Here is a 21,494-nt window from a genome sequence, read left to right as displayed (position 1 = left end):
TAGTGTTAAACGAGTCAGAACATAAATTTTAAAATTAGGTCTGTTTGTAAAGTAAAAATTTACAACAGAGAGAAAAATCCAAATTTTTTTTTATTTGGTAGAACATACTTTTCATAGTAAGAATTGAAAATAAATAAATATATATGTATATAAACGATTGGTTATCTTTTACCTTGCATTGGAACCCAAAATTTGTTTTTAAAAACTTCCTAATACGATTTTGGAATTAAAAGAACAACTTGCAGCTGTACTTTTAACAGGCTGTAAAGCCTAAATCATTTGAGATTCACCATAGATATTCTTTACACTTTCTTAAATGCACAAAAAAAGTAACCATGCCAAGTTTCAATAAAATTCGAGACTGTGGGAACTAGTCATATTTTTTGATTGACTTTTGCATTTTCTCTAAAATAAATTAAAGAAATAAAAATATTATTGAAATGATGAATAAAATAAGCAGATATAAGGTAGCATCTAGTAAAAAACCACTCAACATTAAAAGTAATTGAAATACTTGCAGGATGCAAAAAGATTGAAACCTCAAATGAGGCAAGCAACTTTTGGCGCAGCACTTGTTTGACGTAGTTGGCATGATTCCAAAACATACGTTTTTGGCAGATATTGCGGAGGATGAAGATTTGCGAGGAAAAAATAAGAAATTGAGGACCGAAAATTTTAAAAAATAATAATTTTTTTTCTGATTTTTGAGAAAAATAAGGTTTGAAAGAGGCAAGAAAAGGAGGAAAGGTTTTAAAAGCCAACAGAAAAAGCCACAATTCTGGCAAAAGCCGGAAAAATCTCATTCTGGATAGTACTTCGAAAAATAAGTAACCTTAATAGGACATGAACTAAATTTTACATATAACTCAGGTGATTTTTGGAAAAATATCCTGTGCGTAACGTTAAGTTATTCATTTTCTCCAGCTAACCAAAGCCTTCAAAAAATTATGCTGTTGGGGAATAATACATGTTTTAATATACTATCAAAGCATAACAGTTAATATCATATTTAATTAACAGTTACTTGAATAAAATTAAAATCTTAACATTACGCACAAGACATTTATCGAGAATCGCCCACTCGATGTTTAAGTGAAAATAAGCAACGAAAAGTCATATATTTGTCACTGAAATAGAGATAGTTCTTCTTTTTAGTTTAGAGCAATAAAAGCTTTCAAAGACATGGGCACTTTTCACTCCTGAATATTATTCATAACTTCTACATTTGATGTATAAAATTAATTGCATTTCTGACCACTTTTCAATGCCAATAATATGTTTTCAAAACGTAATCAACAGCTTGTTCAAAATATGTTTTATGTTTATGTGTCACCTTCTGCTCATCTAAAACAAATGTCTCAAGTGACCATTGATCACCTGCAGGTTTGCGATCCCTCAAAATTAATGGAAAGTGTCATTCCCTTTGTATTCTTCAATTTTAACCAGTGAATAAATACAGAAAATTGGGATTTATATTTGACTGACTTGTCTTCTACTAATTTAACTCCAAATGGTAAAGATAATTCAAGTCCTACAGAAAGTACAAGGACATTAAAGAAAGACGTGTACACAATTGAGTTTAAGCTGGGCCCTCCACCCATCACTTCACATTTCTTCCAGAGTCACGTGACTCCACGTTTCAGCAGAAAATGAAACATCTATTTTTACTCTAGGGTAACTTTTAAGTTTCACACAGACATTAGAAAAAAAAAATTCTGATGTTTTCAGGTAATTCTAAGTATTAAAACTGAAGAAAAAAAGGCTGTATTTATCCATTGATTAAGTATTTTTCTAGTCACTCGAAAAACAGTTAAGCTGCTTCTCGCAAAGATTTTTCTTCTTTCACTGTCTTTTAATCTCTTTAAAATCCTTTCATAAATTTAAAGTCACTGATTTACAAGCACATGTACGTAACGCATTTTAACAAATACATTTCAAATGGTTTAAAATTGACTTACTGCACTGACTTCTCTTTTCTTAACTAATTTTGAAATATCCACAGAAACTCTGAAAAATAATGCACTACAATGCTTTAAAATATCATAAAACAGACTAATATTTATTCAATACAACTTTTCAAGATAAAACTTGTTAATATCAGGATTCTTGTATTAAATAAATATTGCTCTATCTGAAGAGCAAGATGACTCTGATTAACGTATTGTGTTTTCGAAGAAAAAATCACTTGTAGTTACATCTAAGATTTAGCTATTTTTGTTTTTGCATAATCCTTAACTGAAGGAGTTTGTATACTTGTGATATCATGTGTGTAGCATTCTACTGCCCAATTATTTCTATCTTTATCTAACAAAAGCCTTTACAACAGGGATGTACAAGAGGGTGGGCCGAAAAAAAATCAAAATTCTGCTGAGATTGAGTGTGCAAAATTTGTCACTCCCTAACACTAATTACTGTGGGAAATTTTGTGACTCTGAGTAAATAACTTCTGATCTGGCAAAAGACTTGGATTTTTGAGATTTTTAGAAAAACATCAATTAAAGAGAAAATTAACAAAAAGTTTTAAATTCCGCAGAACTTCAAGCTTTAGTGTGGGAATTTTGTAACTTCCTCACACCAAGTACTGTAAAATTTCAAACCTGAGAGTTAACTTCTGTTCTGGCAAGAGGTCTGAATTTAAAGAATTTTATTTAAAAAATCCTTAAATACAAGTGACACATTACAAAGTAGTATATACAGAATATGCTGCAATACTTCGAATTTTTAATCACATCAATGACATCAGACCACCAATTGAACCAGGTGCATCATTTAGAGGGTTTCGGAAGGAGGTGGTCAATGGCCCTCCTTACTTTGAAAAACTAATGTTTTTACATATAAGTGGAGGTGGTTTTGTGATTTTCTGGATTCATAGGTTGTGATTTTCTGGATTCAGATTATATTTCATTTAGTTCATTCCCTCCTCCCCCCCCCCTTAAACGGAACAGTTTTGAACTGAAATAGGCTCTACTTTGTAGTACATATGGGGAAAATAATTAGGAATTTTTTTTGGTTTAAATATTTGTTAGAAGTTGTCTGTTTTGTCTGATGCATATTTCAAAATATTTTCAATTCACTGGATTAAAAGCTGGAATCATTCGCCAATTAGAACAAAATCTTAGCAGACTCCTGCAGCGGGCTATTAGCCTTTAACATTTTAATAAACTTCCATTGCGACATCCCTTTCAGTTTGTTAATGGTACAATGTTAGGCTCTAAATCTTACTCTGGTAAAGTTGTGAAAAGCCAAAAAACCTGTGCGCCTCTGAAAAGCATTGCATAGTTAGTTTTGAGCAAGTATAATGCAAGTTGACCCGATGATGCTGAGTAAAGAGCAACAATATTTATTATTAATATCACATGCCGTAAAATAAAGGCGTATGATCTCCTTATCTTGCTAAGCGCAAACTGGGTGTGCTAAATATGTATCGCTGGCTGAAAACAGCTATTAGAATCTTAAGGTTTTACACTTCTATTTTAAACTACCAACTGAGTTTCAAATCTTGGTCAAATTTATTTTTAAATGTATATACTAAATCCTGGTTTACAATAAAAACCAACCAATAATATTAGAGATGGATCAAAGCACGCCTGGGAATTCATTCATGCATCAAGATACTTACTAAAAATGTATCAATGTAATTGATTCCATCAGTTCTCCGAAAAGGTACATTTTGCAGTTTTAATAACGCACAGTTAACAAGCTTTTTAAGTCATTTTACAAGTTTTTCCTTAATAAATAGAAATGTACATCCCAAATGCAGTTCTAATTTTCGCATATTTTCCAGAAAGTTTTTTTAATTGCATAAAAAATGTGATTTTTAATCAAACTTATTCTTACATGAATTAGATTATAGTTAAAGACCTTATAAATTTTGAATCTCTACCCACTTTAACAGTCACACAAAAAAAAGAATGTTTTTTTCTATTGAAATTCAGACCACTTGCCAGAGCTGAGGGAATTAACCTAGAGATAGGAAACTTTACATAATAATTTGAGTTAGAAATTTACAAAAGATAGGCAGGTTATTTCGAATTTTTTCAGGGGGAGGTGGAGATAAAATATGTGAACTCAATGAAATTTTATCAGAAAAGTACAAAACCATGCCCACTTATATGTAAAAACATTAGTTTTTCAAAGTAAGGGAGGGCTTTTACCTCCTTCCACCTAAACATTCTAAATGTCTAGTCTGGTTCAAGGGGTAGTCTGAAATCATTGATCTGATTTGAAATTCAAAATATTGCAGCGTATTAGGTATGTACTACTTTGTAATGTGTCACTCATATTTTAGGATTTTTTTTTTTTTTTTTTGAACTCTCAAAAATTCAGGCCTTTTGCCAGAGCAGAAATACTTAACTCACAGGCTTGAAACTTTACGCAGTGGTTTTTTAGGAAGCTAAAAAATTCCCACACTGAAGTTTAAAGTTCTGAGAATTTAAAATATTTTGTAAATTTTCATTTTATTTTATCTTTTTTTAAAAATCTCAAAAATTCAAGTCTCTCGCCAGATCAGAAGACATTTACTCAGTCACGAAATTTTGCACAGTAATGAGTGCTAGGGAGTCAGCAATTTACAGGTGATTTAAAACATTCCAAATACAGTTAGCTCTCTGTTTAACGACGCTCTATTTAATGACTGCTTTTCATGGTCCCAGATGATCCACTATAGTGTTAAATGCATTCTATTTAAGGACGCTTTCTACTTAAGGACGATTTTTTGTGGTCCCTTGAAAGTCGTTAAACAGAGAGCAGACTGTAGTTTTAAACCACATAAGTGTTAGAAGTTTGTGATAGTTTATAAGCTAGACATTTACTATTTAATTTGTATACAGTCTACACCCGCTACAACGGGATCCGACTTACACGAAATAGCTATAACAAGGTTTTTTCCCCAGTAAAGAATTTTAGATCTAACAAGAATTCCTCGCCGGCAACACAAAAATTTTCGGAAGGGAATTGTTGTGTGTAAGTATCGGCTTTGTTATTGGCTACTAAAAAATTTTTTCCGTGAATCGACCTTCATCCCATTTGCATCACTGAGAGCGGAAGTTCCCACATCGTACTAGTCGGAACATCACTTATACAACTACTCCTAATTTTCCATTTATTTTTTTCATTCTAAATGTGAATGTTGATGAAATATAATGACACCTAAGAGCCCCGTTTCATCTAAAGTTGTGAAGATGAAAGAAAAAGTTTCTGACAATTAAAGAAAAGCTAAAGGTTACGTGCATGAACAACTACAAAATGCATTGAAGGTAGCACAACATTCAGGTATGGAGTGAATCTTCCATATGTGAAAAGGAAATCCATAAAAGTTCACCAAGTAGTATCTAAGGAAAATGCAAAAGTTATGAAAATGGACGCTGCTCTTGTACTGTGAATTTAAGAAACCAGGAAGAGGGGTGTTACTGTTGATGGAAACGTTATAAAAAAAAAATAGTGAAGCAATGTATTGTTTATTTAAAAATATGTAAGAATAACGGTTTGATCACTTATGTTACCAATATCATTACTGGATCTACTACACATTTCAACTATAGCACATTTGTTTTTTTTACTACATACAGTATGTACCATACTGGTTTATTTTATATCTTTCTTTCCCACTGATCATTTTTTTTTTTGTGCATCATAGCAGTATTTTGGGCTGAATAAAAAGTTTTTTTTTTATACAAGTAAAAATTAAGTTTTTTATATAAGAATCAGTAATGCACAGTTGAGAAATGAATTTTAAAAGTTTTAGGCTGTATTACAAGTGTTTAAAATAATTGGGTGTATTTATAAAAGTTTTACACACACCCCGAGTCACAGCGTGAAATTTCGACTTACAGGAGGGGTCTTGGAATCGGGATTCGACAGTACAAATAAAAATTAATTTCATCTTCATTCTTTATTTTGTGAATACAATTTGAGTATTTACTAGTTGCACTCCACGATCTACCTTGAAAATAAAAGTTGTGTCAAGTGACGCATTTTCAACAACCAGGCTTAAATAAAAGAAAAAAATAATGTAAAATTTCCCATCAATGTATAGAAAAGAGCAATTTTATGCCTCAAAATTTAAATTTAGACGTCTTTAGCTTTTTTTTTTTCTCAATTCAAAAAATGTTATATTTTTTACCAATAGGTCTTAACTATCCTGTTTCACAGATTTCCTGGTAAAAAAAAAACCCTTAAGGGAGTCACTCTCCATTAGGGGGCAAAAATTACCCCGATGTGAATTCTTGAGCATCATAAGACCTGCGGGCAAAATTTGGCAAAGATCCGATGTAAACAGAATTTGAATGAGGAACCCCCCCCCCCCCCCCCGGAGGACAAATTCTCCATGTGAGTTTCTGAGTACCAAAGAACCTCTGTGCGCAATTTGGCAAAGATTGGACTTAAACTGTGGATTTTTATGAAAAATACCCTCCACCTGCTGCAGGCAACCACATACGTAATGCTATAATGTCACACATGACACTAATAAAATATTTTTTATTGCTATTGTACGAGCTTGGTAGAAAAATATATTTGGGGAATACTTACTTTGTATACTCAAGACACATGCACAAAAAATATTGTTCACTTACCTTTTAAAACTTCATAGGAAATAACAAAATAATATGAGGTATAGCGTATTTTCAGATTTTTTAAGTCACACACCTAACACTGCATTTAAAATTTTATTAAAAAAAGAATTATACTATGAAAAAAAAAATTGTCACCTAAAAACTCTTACATATCTTCTGTTACTCCAATAAAAGTATTAAGAAATATTTAAAAAATATCAAATTGGTTTTTATTGCTGTTTGCACAGAAATCGTGTCAAAAAGTTACACACGTAACGCTGGAATGGCCCTACACAGTTTGGTATTTTGTTATCAAATGATTGAGAGAGAGAACCATCATACCATATAAAATTTCTAAAACTCTTTCACCTTCTGGTGTGGCACAGACAGAGGAATTTTTTCATTCTTTAATAAATATCACAATGGGACGCATATTTCCAAAAATACGGCAAGTGTGTGTAAGTAGTAAGAAAATACAGTATTTGAGAGATTGTAAGAGACAAATACAATATGGGAGCATTTACAGAAACAGCACTAAATTATTAACGAAGTATTGAGTTCAAAATGGATCTGCGATATCTGAATGTTCTTATCCAAGCAACTGATACTAAAAACCCTTCAAAACTAAAACTCATAAAATCTCTTTAAAGCTAAATAAAACCTTTTAAAATTAAATTAGTAAAGTTTCACATCAATTTTGCTTAAATCTTTGGATGCATGCATTTCAGAATTATGTGATTCTTATATGGATGCCATAAAATCATTTTTAAAACAATCAAAATTACCTTCCCAGAAAATCATCTTTACTACTTTGATCTTCATCCATAACTTCAATGTCAATATTTTGTCCTGCAAATTGATCTATTATCGGCTGCAAGAAACATAAGCAAAAAAATTTTTAAAAAAGACAGCAATTCTATTGAAAACATTCATAAACTAAAAAAAAAGCAATGTATTAACAAGCCTAATAATATATATATTTTTAATCTTTTATCTGCTTTTCTTTTTCAATCATCTGTTTATGTTCCTTGTTTTCTTTTAAAGTCTAATCTTTCAACTTTCTTAGTTCTTCCAGATAGTTTTCATGTGACTTGCGTGTACCATATGCCAATTTTCAAAGTTACTTTGTTGTTTTTATATCTCCAACACGTTGATATTTAGGAAAAGAATCTCTTTTAATCAAGTCTATCATATAGCATCCACAACAACATTTTAACTGCCCTTCAGTGAGATTTCTTTTAGAACTGGAGAATCCTCTCCACATATCAATTTGATTCATGACACAAACATAAGCTAACTTTAAAAAGCTCATTAAGTAATGCAAATTTTAGCTGTCACAAAACAGTTTTCTTGTTCAGAGCTTCTCTCCAAAACTGATTTACTCTTTCATGATGACTATTAATAGAAGGAGAAAAACTTTTGATTGTAGAACTCACTACTCATTTCAAACAGATGTAGAATCCAGTTAAAGAAAGGATAGAGCCTTTGCCAGCAGCTCAACAAGCTTTAAACTGGCATTGGTTGAAATCTGCTGGTTAGAAACAGATACAATACTTTAAAATGTTAGAATTGTGCAGTGAGGTAATTATATGATACCACATAGTGCCTTTGAATGTTGTACAACACATCATATCTTTCTCTTTTCTTTAATGACAGTACCACTGCTAGTAAAATAGATTATCCAACTAAGTATTTTTTCAAGCATTTGCTATCATTTTGCACTATTGTGATGCTTTTCTTTAATACAGTTTTTAATCTGTATTTATTACTATCTGGTACTTAAACCATTATTATCTCTTTAATAAGGTGTACAGTTGGCTCTCTGTTTAACGACTCTCAAGGAACCACAAAAAATCGTCCTTAAGTAGAAAACGCCCTTAAATAGAATGCTTTTAGCACTACAGTGGACCATCTGGGACTGTGAAAAGCCGTCGTTAAATAGAGCGTCGTTAAACAGAGAGCCAACTGTATTTGGGAGGAAACAAAAATGCTAATCATTTTAAATTGTGGTAAAAATGCATTTTGTTTTAAAAACTTAAAAACAGAAAACAAATTTAAAGAATTTAAGTTGTGTAGGCTTATTTCGTAGTGTTATATAAAGTTTTTTACATTAATTCATCATGACATATGGTCCTCAAAGGCCCCCCTTTTTTTGCCCCCTTGAGGAAGCAAAATCCATGTTTCACGGTGCAATTTGAGAGCTCTAGTAGTGTTTTTTAACAAATTTTAACATTGCCGCTGGATTGGGCACACATGAAAAACACTAAGAAAGAGGGGGGGGGGATTTCTTCAGATATGCTGCCCTGGCAGATACACCACAGATGTGAAATTTCAACATTAAAACACGTATCAGCCGCGGTTTACCTACCCAAAATTACGGTACCAAAGTTAAAAGGAAATAGTATATCCAAACAAATTAGTAGCTCAACAACTCATCCCATAAAAAAAAGTAAAATCTACGATATGAATATGTGTGGGGAGTTGAAATATGCTCTAATTACACAGAAAGTAACCATACACAATACTACATTTTCATAATCAAAAATATCCATAACCACATACACTTGAACCTATTAATTTCGAGCGCCATAGGACAGAAGAAAAATTTGAAATAAGGAGGTTTTGAAATACAGAGGTTTTGGTGAAGTTATAAAAACAAGCAATTGGAACAAAGTAAAAAAAATTAACACATTCCCTTGCAACAGGAAATAACCAACATTTTATAGCACAAATACACAGATTACTGCATACATATGTTTTGAGGTTTCAAAGAATCCCATTTTCAATGCAAAATTGTGAGCTTTTGGATGAAAGGACATCTGGTAAAAGCATTACATCAAAAAGCTCACAATTTTACATAGAAAAAGGCATTCCTTGAAACCCCAAACATGTGTATGCAGTAATTTGCATATTTGAGTTATGAAACGTTGGCTATTTCCTCTACTTCTTGGCACAAAGGTATTTATTTCTTACATTCCTTTGCATTTATAACATTGAATATTTTGCTCTATGACTTGCTGTGATTATACATTGTCCTAATTTTAGTGACTATATTTTTAGTCTATGCATACCTTTAAGAAGTTAATTTATTTTTTAATGATTGTTGCTCAAAGATGTTGATATTTTTACTTTATTACCAATTAAAACAATTTAAATATTATTATAGAAAAAATACGAGGAACAAAATAACTGTTCTGAACTCAAAAGTAAAACTCACAAAGCTTTTTCATTGTTCAACAATGCAAGACTCCCTTTTCAAGTGGATAGCATTCCTGAAAATTTTACTCCTTGTACATAGTTTTCCCTGGGCAACATGTCCCACAAAACTCATACATTGTATGGTTCCTGAATCCTGATACTAGAAAAAAATGCTTTGTTTCAACTTCCAAGTTTTGCTGTTGATAAAGATCACTGAGAATTAAATTTTTAAATGAGTTTACTCAGAATTTGAGATAAAAACGCAGGAAAAAAAAGAATTTATGTTATAAAAAAAAGGTAAATTTTAAAATTACAACAAAGGGAGGTTTTTGAGATAGGCAGGTTAGGGTATCCCTAGTTTGACTGTACATAGATCTAAATTTTTGGGTTGTAGATATTGTAAAGTAAACTATAATATGAAAACACCATATACAATGTACTGCTTACTTCACAATAGAAATTCCACTTTGGAAACACAGTGTTCTTTATCACAGGTGTTTTAAATTCTTGTATTCCAACTAAAATAAAATACAGAGTTTAAGAGTAAGGTATGAAAAAAAGAGTAGATTAAATGTATAACAATATATTTAAACCCAGTTATATAATCAGCAAAGAATCTTTTTGATTGTCATTTTTTGCTTTAGCTTCTAAAAACTAGTAAATAACAGTTTACATACATTAATGATGTGTCCTTGAATCTCTGTTTCAACTATTTGACATGAAAAAACATTTAATTTTTTAAATTGTATTAGTTGATATATGTGATTGCGAGCAAGTAGTAGTTTATTTTAAGCAACGCTTATGAAAATCTCCGAATGAAAACTGCATCATATTCCTTATTTAGTTTCTAAAAACCAAGTTAATTAAGAATTCAATAATGAAAAACAGAGTTAAGCACCAATATTTTCACCTCTTGCCTATGACGCTCAAACTCAGTTCTAGGACTGCAAATAAGCCAAATTTGGAATGCCCTGCATGAGTTCAGGAAGAAAAATTGTTTCAAATAAATGAAGTTTAAACTCAGTATGTCCAATGCATAATAAGTAATTTTATCATTTTCCCAATAGACAGCAATATTTGTTTTTAAATATTCCAGCAAAAAATTTGGCATTTTCGAATGGTTTGTTGAATTTCTGTCACTTTCTAGTTCTTACTAAATTTTATTCAAACCATTGTGTTTGCAATGATGGAATCAGAAGAAAATGAAGAATACTTGTTAGGCACTTCATGCTCAGGTACCAGTATTTCAACAGAAGCATAAGACAATTCAGAAGAAGCCGTTGAAGGTGAAACTCTTTCAAGCTTAACATGGATGCCCTTTCAGGGTCTTGCGCAGAAGTTTTGGGGCCCGTCACAAATAATTTTTACGGGTCTCCTTCATATTATTTACCCCTACGTCATTGTACATATTTGACCCTTCATTTCAAAAATCTCGGGCCTTCAAAATGCTTCTGACATTATTCATGCCAATTCCTTTGTAAAATGACCCCCCCTGAATCGAAATATAACAATTCTTCTCTAGCACCAATTCCCACTCTTTGAAAATAGTATGTTGCCCCCCCCCCCCTTCATTTTTTTATATTTTTTCCCCAATTTTTGAGTTTCATGGCAATTACTATTTGGAGGGAAAAGGACCGTTATATCAGCCATTAATGCTATTCTGAGGGGCTCAAGAGGTGTAAGGTTCAAAAGAATTAATATTTGAAGCAAGTTGGAGACTCAGGGGGGAATTTCCCCCTAAAATATTTTTTAAATCATTGAAACTGATTTTTTTTTCTAAGGGTTTGTTTTGCAATTTTGCTGCTTATTTTTCGGCATAAAAACAGAGTACCACTCCTATGAGTCTTAAGACTGAAAAAATTTTGACGTTGAAAAATAAAATATTGAAATATTGGAAGCATTGCAGTTTGCATAGTCAGAGTTGCAGATCTTCAGTAAAGATTCTTCCTGTATTATTCAATTTACATTCCCGGATATAATTTGGATTAAAAATGAACTTAGGTATGCTTATAAAGTAGCATTAATGTTATTTACTTGTCCATTTGAACGGATTTGGTAGAACATTTTACTTTTATGCACTGAATATTATGCATATGAAAAAGCTTGATTTCAAAACCTTGAAACAGCTGTTTGAAGAGTTTTAAACTCTTTTTGATTACTTTTATTTGTACATGTATACACATTGTAGTATTTTACTCATTACAATGCATTACTTAGTACAATGTATTTTGACCCCTTTTCTATATATTAATGTGCATATATGTTTTCTTGGGGATACACCGGCTCAATTGTTTATCAGTTTTTGATATAGTGAAAAACAATGGGGGTAATGCATCCCCAGAAATATAAACACTTAATAATGCTATATTATAAGCATACTTAATTATGTCTATCAATGTAAGTTGAATAAAACGGGAAGGTTTTTTAGTGAAGATCTGTGATGCGACTCTTAACTGCAAAATGCGATGCTTCCAATATTTTGTTTTACAAAGTGAAAAAATTTTTAGACATGGGGCTCATAGGAGTAAATCCTATACTCTGGTTTAATGCCCAGAAATTAGTGAAAACAATGTAAAACAAACCTATAGAAAAAAAAGATTGTTTTTGATGATTAAAAAAATATTTTTGAGGGGAGTACTCCTATGAGTTTTCCAACTTGCTCTAAGTGATCATGCTTTTGAACTTAGTACCTCTCCAGCCCCTCAGAAGAGTGTTAAGTGCTATGTAATACTCCCTTCCCCTCCAAATAGAAATAATAGCAATGAAACATTTGAAAGCTCTAAAAAATTGGGGGGCACCATTTCCAAAAAGTGGTACCTGATGAGTAAAAACAGTGGTCATATTTGGATTCAGGGGATTATTTTGCATAAGAATCTGCATGAATTATGTCTAAAGCATTTTGCAAGTATTTTTTGCTGTCAGGGCTGGACTGGGCAATGGGTGGGGGGGGGGGGGGAATCAAGCAATCGCCCAAAAGGCCAGCGGGTCGAGGGGCCTTATGCAAATTGTGGTTAAAAACTATTTTTTTTTTCTTTTTCTTTTTACTCCTAACACTCTCTAAATGAATACAAGTTTGAAGGATTGTCAAATTTGGTCCTGAGTGTACTTCAGGGCAGTCTTCAAAGGAGTATTAGAGGGCACTACCCCGCCCCCTTTTTCAGAATACTATTCCAATTACATTTTAGAAATGCCCCAAAAAAAAGAAGGCCTTTGCAGTCTTACAAAATAAAAATAGTAATAATAAATGTGCCAGTTGGGAATAAAAATAACAAAAAGTATTCATTCTGCAAAATTTTATAAAATAGAATCTTTCAAAACTCAGTATAAATTATCTAATTAAAGGTCATCGAATGTTCGTTTGAATCTTTTTTCAACAAATAAAAAAAATCATTATATAATGGGTCATTCCACAGTGACTAACGTAACATTCGCAACTGATTTTCAAACTCTTTTTACTTACACCGGGAGTAAAATTAAATGTGTTTTGGTTTAATATGCAGATTTAAAATGTACAAGGTGACTATTTTTCATTTCTACCGAGAATTTGAAGCAAAATAAGCGCTGGCAGGTGTTTTTTCACCAAAAAAGCCATCGTGACTAACGTAAAATTTTTGCAACCCTGAGAATTAATGTTTATGTTACGAGGCAAATTTTTCTGAAACTTACGCAGGCATTTAAAATTGGCCGATATATTTGTAAGAGGTAAACAATCTATTTTTAAAAATGTACTACAGATTTATTACAGATGAATCTTTTTTGGCCCTTAATGGTACTTTTGCGAAAAACTGTGTGTGACTAACGTAACGTGACTAACGTAACCATCGAATAACAAGCAATGAGTGCATATAAAAAACTTTTTATAAATAATCTCTTGCTCTTATATTACTTATACACTTTTTAGGAAACTTCGTTGTGTTGCATTATGGTTCTTTCTTTACGTTTTTTCTATATTAGTGTAAAAAATTGAATGGAAGGATTCAGTTAAATTAACTCAATTTGAATGTGCGAAAAAAAAATAAACAAATAAAAAAAATTGCTTTTACAAACTGAATAACATCATTGTGGGCTAATTAAATCTAAATATCTCTCTTTTAAAAAAATCAACTTTATGCAAGTTGATAGTTTCAACGATTCTAGTATTCTGCCGATATACTAGTTATCGTCATAAGAAACTCCGTAGTACTTTTCAATGGTGTATTATTTTTTAAAGTTTACTGATTCATCGAACGAATAGTGTTGTGCATACTTTTAAATTAAATTTAATATTGAAAAAAAAATTCGAAGGTTTTTGCAGAATGCATTTTAGTTCCAGATATCATCGCAAATGTTTGAATTTCTAAATGATCATTCTTGAATTTTCTGAAATATATGGCAGCTGCGCTTATTGTCACTGTATCATGTACCATCTTCAAATGTTTTCCAACGAGCAGCTATACTTCATTTTAATAATAGGTGGAGATGTATTTTCTAAAAAATAGAGACGTTCTCCTTTCTTAAGACTGTATTTTTATTATCTTAATTCTTAAGCATGGATTCTTGTGTTGAATGCACATTCAGCAAAGCACTCATTTTGCTTTACTCACCTTTTTTCTTTTTTAATAATTCTTTAAATTGGAAATATCTTTTAAAGGCCTTTAAAAAAGTATTTTTCTAAGTAAATAGAAGATCTACACTGTAATATCTCTGGTATTTTTCACCTTTTATATTTTTAATCAATATAGAATGCCCACATATTCAAAATTGTTCATGAAAGTGTACATTAAATTAAATAAGTTTTAAATATTAGCAGTCATTTTTAAAACGTTACGTTAGTCACATGCAAACTGTTACGTTAGTCACAGCTCAAATGTTACGTTAGTCACACTAATTGTTTTATATCTACTGATACTAAAATAAATATTTTGCACTTTTTAAGTAGATATGACACAGATGTAAGAAAATAACAAGTGCTGTTTGGTTCAATCATCTGGTTTAGTTTTTAAGCAGAAAATAGTACATTTTCGTGACTAACGTAACGTAATATTTTCAGTGAAATAACCAAACTAATTAAAATACTTATCTTATAATGTATGCAAAAAGAACGGTCAATTATATTGGGTCAACATCTAATCATTTAGAATAAATATAGTTCTTTTAAAAATTTGCAAAAATTTTTACATTACACAAGAAAACGTAGACGCATGTTTTTTGCACATGCTAAGCCTTTTCTACAACCTCGCACGTTTACAGCCATAAGAAAAACACCGAATGAAAATTTTGCAAACTGTTATTGGATTTATGAACTAGAAAGTATGCTGAATGAAATGATAGGTCTCAATTAAGGCTTTGTGGAAAAAAAAATTCTGAGGTTGAGGTTGACATTTCTATGGAATGACCCTAATGTAAACTCATAGCAAACTTCAGTTTAAAAAAAAATGAATAGATAAATAAAATCCATAGCTTCATAGGGGCCACCAACAGTTTCTTTATCTGTCATCTTTAATTGTTTACATAAAATATCATCAAGAAAACCACAGATAAATAGAGAAAAACACTGGAGCCACGGAAATATGTTTTGAATGGGGAAAAAACCCTGTTAAAATACAGTGGTAGAGTTTTAAAATATTGCAATGAAAATGCACAAAAAAAACTTATTCCAGAGATTTAAAAGGCATGATATTAAGATTTTAAATATGTAAAAAAAAGACATAAGGTATCCCTGCAAAATACACTACATCAATCCAAAATTTTAAAAGTTCTTTTTATTGGGGCTGCAGACTGCTTTGTATTCCGAATGGATAAAAATACTGTACAAACCAACCAAAGCAGTCTAATGGGAGAAGAAAAACTGAGGGCTTGTTTCCCACAGCAGTTTTATCCGTTATTGGAATAAGGAATAAATAAGAGAGGATAGCCAAGAAGGGGTTTCTCAAACCTTATTCTTTTATTTTATGTCACCAAAGGTAGACTTAGAAGTTTGTTTTTGAAACTTTGATTTTGGAAGCATTCCGGGGGATTGTTTCCAAACCTCGCAGTTGCAATTAATAACCATAAAGATATTCAATTTTGATAAAGACTAGAAACTCCCCCTCCCCATCATTATTTGATGCTTTGACTTAGAAAGAATTCCGGTGGAGGGTGAATAGATAAATGAAATTGATAGCTTTAAAAGGGCCACCGACATATTTACATCTTTAATTGTTTATATAAAATATCATCGCGAAAATCAAAGCTAAATGGAGAAAAACACAACAGTCATTGAAATATGTTTTAAATAGAAACTCCTCAGTTAAAATACATTGGGAGAGTTTTAAATTATTGCAATTAATATGCACACCAGTTGTTCTAATTGTTTGAATGTAAAAGAAGACACTATCAAGGGATTCAGAAGGTATGACATTTAGAATTAAAAAAGTGGAAAACGGGCCCTAAGGTATCACTGCAAAGTACACTGCGTCAGATCTAAATAAATAAAACTACTATGCTGTACAAACCAACAAAAGCAGTCCAATGGTATTGGAAAAGAAAAACAGAGGGTGGATTTTCCACAAAAATTTTAACCATAATTAGAGTAAATAAGAGAGGATAGCCAAAAAGGAGTTCCTTGAACCTTATTCCTTCATTTTACGTCACCAAAGGTATCCTAGAAGTTTATTTTTGAACCTTTGATTTTGGAAGCATTTCGCTGGATGGTTTCCAAACCTCACAATTGCAACTAACAACTATGAATATATTCAATTTCGAGAGAAACTTAGAAACTCCCACTCTCCATCATTATTTGAAACTTTAACTCAACAATTCCAAGGGAGCTGTTCAATTCCTGGACCGCACAATTGCATATTTAGAACTTAAATTTCAAAACACTCCCAGGAGAACACACTTCCGTAACTCTTAGAAACGCCTCCTCTCCATTATTAAAAATCGTCTAAACTTCCGTTTATGGGCATCACTTCTAAACAATTTCTGGTGGAGAACCCTTGAACCCCCAACATTATTAGAAGTCATCTACAACTGCATTCCTGGAGTTTCAGGTTTGAAAAATTGTCGGACCCCAAACATCTCCTCTCACACACAGTACCAAAGATAGTCTAAAACTGAGCTTTTAAAACTACAATTTCGGCAAACTTTTGGTAAGAGACTCTCACAAAACTAATTCATTCAATTTCGAGATCCTTTAAGAATTCAATTTTGAAACACTTCCAGAGGATGGTCTCCAAAACTCTTCTCCCCCAATATAACCAATGATTGTCTGAAACTACGTTTTTAGAACTACAACTTAGAAATCAATCCAATGGAGATTCCAGAGCCATCCCCACTATCATAATTGAAGAGAATACGCAAATGAGTTTTTAAAGTTTCAATTTTGAAAAATCACCGGGCGAGGGCCCTCGAGCTTTGCTAATTCAGGGTGGCGACAGGAACTGTGAAAAAAAGTTTCCTGACTTTTCCCTGATTTCCCTGATTAAGTTCACCAAATTTCCCTGATTTACGTAGCTAATGATAATGGTTTTCTTCCTTTGCTCTACTTGAAATACATTGTATGTTTGTATAAAATGCAGTATTTTAAACGTTTTCAGTTGTATACAGTTGTTGAACTAAAGACATATTTTAAAAAGATGCTGCTTTTTTAATAAAATGGTTTTTAAAAAAAACATAAAGTCATTTTTTTTTTTTGGAAAAAACCTACAAAACAGTATATTAAATTTTTCTACAATGAAAAGATTATAGAAAATTTAAAAAAAAAAAAAAAAACTTCCAGAAACCACTTAGCATAAGAATTTTCAGAAACTATTAAAATCACTCTTAAAAACATATGTGTATTGATGATAGAACTAAAACGTAATTGAAATTATTTTGAACTAAATTTTCAAACAGTATAATAATTCTTGCAAGAATAACAAGTAATAGTGAAAGAATAGAAGTAATGTAGTTATTCTTACGTAACTAATTGACATATTTATGCAAAACAAAGGAAACCATTTGACATCCATTCCTAGGGAGCTTTTCTCTAATCAAGAACATAGGTTTTAATGAATGAATACAGCATTTTAACAATAAAAAAAATAAAGATATTTACTTAAGTACACAAGTTAACTCTATTTCAAATGATTTCAGTATGTAACAAAAAAAAAATAATCTTAGCTTGCTTTTGTAACAAATAACTTTGAAATGCAAGAAAAAAAGAACAGAAAAAAAAAGCAATTAGTTAATTTTAAACTATATAAACGAAGAATACAACTTGGTTATAAAATAAAAGAATCACTTAAGTCTGAAGAAAAGAAAACCTTTGTAATCTGCGGTGAGAACAAATAGTATATCGGCAAAAAACCAAGTTTTTTTTTTTTTTATTGAAAGTTCAATTTTAGCAATTAAATTGAAAACGCGAAGTAATAACTTTTAAGCTTTTATCAGTATTAATTCAAAAACCAAAGATTTCTTCTTGAAATCGTGATTACAGTACGCTAATTACTGTGAGACAATGGTTTAAAGGAAAGGAGCTAAGGCATTAATGAAGGATTCCTCTTTGCCTGTATGGTTGTTTATTTTACATAGCATTGAAAGCGTGAAAGGAAATTTCAAGCTAGGTAAAATAAACAATTTAACAGACACAGAAGCAATCTTAGGAAGTTCATCCTGTGGTTAATAAGTAAGATTCAATACTTTAACGTTGAGGGGGAAAATGCACAGAACAAATATGCGGCAGTGTATAATCGCACCTCATTAATTTTACTTTTTTTTTGAACAGATAATTGGCGGAAAATGCGTAGGGAATTAGAGTACTTAATTTTGTAAAGCAAAAAAAAATTTTTTCTTCATAAAACCAATTTTCCCTAAATTTTTGTTATTTTTTCAAAATTCCCTGATATTTCCCTGATTAATAAAGTTCCCTGACTTTTCCCTGATCTCCCTGATCTGTCGCCACCCTGTAATTGTAGTTTTATAAATGAAGTTTTATAACTACAATTTCGTAAGCTTACTGGGGGAGAAATACTAAACTCCCTATATCTAAGAGAATTTTACACTTACGTTATGATTTTGTTTATATTGTAGCACTTCAATCTTGCAATGTCACCCTCCTAAACCAGAAGCTGAAATCTTTCTCGATCGCTCTCTCCTCTCTCTCTCAACATTAAAATGCCTTGAAAATTGAGGAGCTGCCAATCTGATACACTCCGCAAGTTTTTGATCTTAACACGGTTCTGCATTCGTTTTATTGCTCTTTTCTCCTTTCATTTAAAAAAAACCCCTTAAACTTGCAAGATTGTGTCTGAAGGGGGGGGGGGGGGTGTAAATTTACTCCTTAGTCAAGGGCTGGATTTGCATAATTACCTGGCCGGTTTTAAGGGCCCAGTCTGGCCCCGTTTGCTGCACTGTTACAAACCAATGAAAGTGTTTCTTCTATTTTTTTTTCCAAGAAAAATGGACAAACTATACATGTTGATAACGGGGGCAATTAAAATGTATACCTGGCAGAAAAAGTTTTCTCAAATGATTTTAATGTTTTATGTGTATGTTATAACTATTTTACTTTGGTATTATGGCTCTAAGCTCAAGATCACATAAGAATTGTCGCTGATGCTTTGCCTATCGCTACATTTTAGTCTGTTACAAACTCAATGTTAGTCTGTTATGCACAAAAATGATTCTCATTCATAGCTAGCATATGATATAAATAAAATTTTGTGAAAAAAACATGTGCTCAACCTCTGTAGTTCTTATAAGTATATTCTTTCTGTAAAGAAATGTCAATTATTTTATATGTAATAGGTATAAATGTTAAGGTATATTTTAAACATGGTAATTTGTGTTAGTCTGTTTAAATTAAGTTAGTATGCTAATCTTTTCAAATTGATGATTATTAAACTAAAATATTTTTCTTAAAGTAACCATTTATATCTAGTTTCTGCCATCAAATACAATGTACAACCACATTTCAAACAAATATTAAATGTTATTTTTAAGCCACAGTCATAGGCGGATTTAGGCCGAAATACTTGGGGGTGCAACAATAACCGAGATCTGAGGAGGGGGGGGGGGGGCTATTTCCGGAATAACAAGGCAGGTGCGAAATCAGAAAATAATTTTTAGGGTGGGACACTTTTAAGTCTAAAAAACGCGATGTAAACCATATTTAGTAAGATTTGGGGATGAGCAATTCTTAACATTTCAAACTGCAGAAAAAGTCTTAAACGAAAGTCGATATTAGAAGCAGTGGGTGAATCTAGCTACTGGTTTGGAATGGGATTCACGCCCCAGAAAAAATTTGAAATAGTAGTTTTGAAAACGCAGTTTTACAGTTCTTGGTGATATTTTAAAGGCAAGAAAGGTACGTGTGGCTCCAAGGCTATTTTTAGAAATTTTAGTCTTATATATGTGGTTATAGTCCATATTTATAGTTTGGGTTATGAATGAGACTCATAGACTGCCTCCAATCGATTTTTTGAAAAGCAGATAGAAATACGTAACCTCCTCCCCCACGCTACCTCTTTAACTTTTCATAATTGAAGTTCCAAAAATACTACGGAGGACAATTTTTGATGCTGTTACCGGACGGGGTGTTCTGGAGCTCTCCCCTGGAAAATTTTCGAAATTGAAGTCCTAAAAATGAAGTTCTTCTGCAATAATCCATGGTATTAAAAAAAAGGATTCTCCCACTTAAATGTTTCGAAATAGTAGTTTTGAGAACCAAAATATTAATATTCATTGATGATAATAGAGAAAGGGGGGTCAGAGGCCCTTGTTCGAATATTTTTCAAAATTAAAGTCTAAAACACATGAGTGTAAGACCATATTTGGTAACGTTAGGGACACTGCAGTTTTTCATAACTGAAGCTCCAAAAACGAAATTTTAAACGATTTTCGATGTATTTAGGTGATTCGAAGATCTTCCTTGGAAATTTTACGAAAGTGAAGCCCAAGATTTGGAGAAGAAACATTTTGAGGACCAATTGATAAAATGAAAACGAAATAGAAAAAAATTAAAAAAAAAGGGAGGGGGAGATATGAAAGAAAGAGGATTGTGCGAGAAGGCACACAATTCGCCGCCAATAATCTAAAGCTGTTGAAAAATTTATATGTCAACATTTCTTTTTGAAAGAGAAATTAAGATTTTTTCCCAACATTCTTTCTTTTTTTTTCCGTAAAATAACTGCGTTTTCCCAAAATGAGATCTTTTCTTCTCTTCAATAATGCAGAATATTTTTGTAAAAACTTCTACTCAGCATTTTGTGGGTAGGGTCACCAGTTTTGTGCCCCTTCCCCCCTGGATGCACAACTGCAGTAAATTGTCCGGTAGTCCTCCTTCAAAAAATTTTGATATTTTGCCTTAAAATTTTTGGTTTTCGGTTGATTTCGGTGTAGATTCTATTGATCAAGTTTCTTGCAATAGCCATGTTTTTTTTTTGGACTTTATTAGCCATTGTTGTTTTAAAATAGAAGAATTTGTATTGATATACGAATAAATACCCAATTACAGAACATGCAATTATTCTACGCAATAACACGGCACTGAACAATAAATTCTTTGAGAAGTTTCTTTATTTGCATGAAATTATTTATTAGGTTTTTTTTCCTTCAAATGGATGAATTTACTTTAATTCTTAATATGAGCACAGTTATGTTTTTCTTTCACTAGGGACGTGTGGTGATACACTGTATTTAAGTAAATTTACTAGTATAGCAGCTATGAATTTTTTCCCTCAACTGCGTTTCTGAGTGATATATACTAAACTAATTTTTTTTCAAAACCCAACCAAAAATTTTGGG

General features: G+C 31.7%; 1 protein-coding gene across 1 annotated transcript in view; it reads right to left on the bottom strand.

Annotated features, from left to right (window-relative positions):
- The window catches only part of LOC129231669 (extended synaptotagmin-2-like), a 139,196-nt gene that overhangs the window by 59,626 nt on the left and 58,076 nt on the right, over positions 1 to 21,494 (bottom strand). Inside the window, exons 17-19 of the mRNA XM_054866032.1 lie at positions 10,197 to 10,267; positions 7,337 to 7,422; positions 1,959 to 2,007 (exon numbers count right to left, since the gene is read on the bottom strand). Of these exons, the coding sequence (XP_054722007.1) occupies positions 1,959 to 2,007; positions 7,337 to 7,422; positions 10,197 to 10,267 (206 nt within the window). The remainder of the gene's footprint in view (positions 1 to 1,958; positions 2,008 to 7,336; positions 7,423 to 10,196; positions 10,268 to 21,494) is intronic.

The sequence above is a fragment of the Uloborus diversus genome, chromosome 10, assembly GCF_026930045.1.
Source record: "Uloborus diversus isolate 005 chromosome 10, Udiv.v.3.1, whole genome shotgun sequence".
Lineage (NCBI taxonomy): Eukaryota > Metazoa > Arthropoda > Arachnida > Araneae > Uloboridae > Uloborus > Uloborus diversus.
This window is presented reverse-complemented; position numbering and strand designations above follow the sequence as displayed.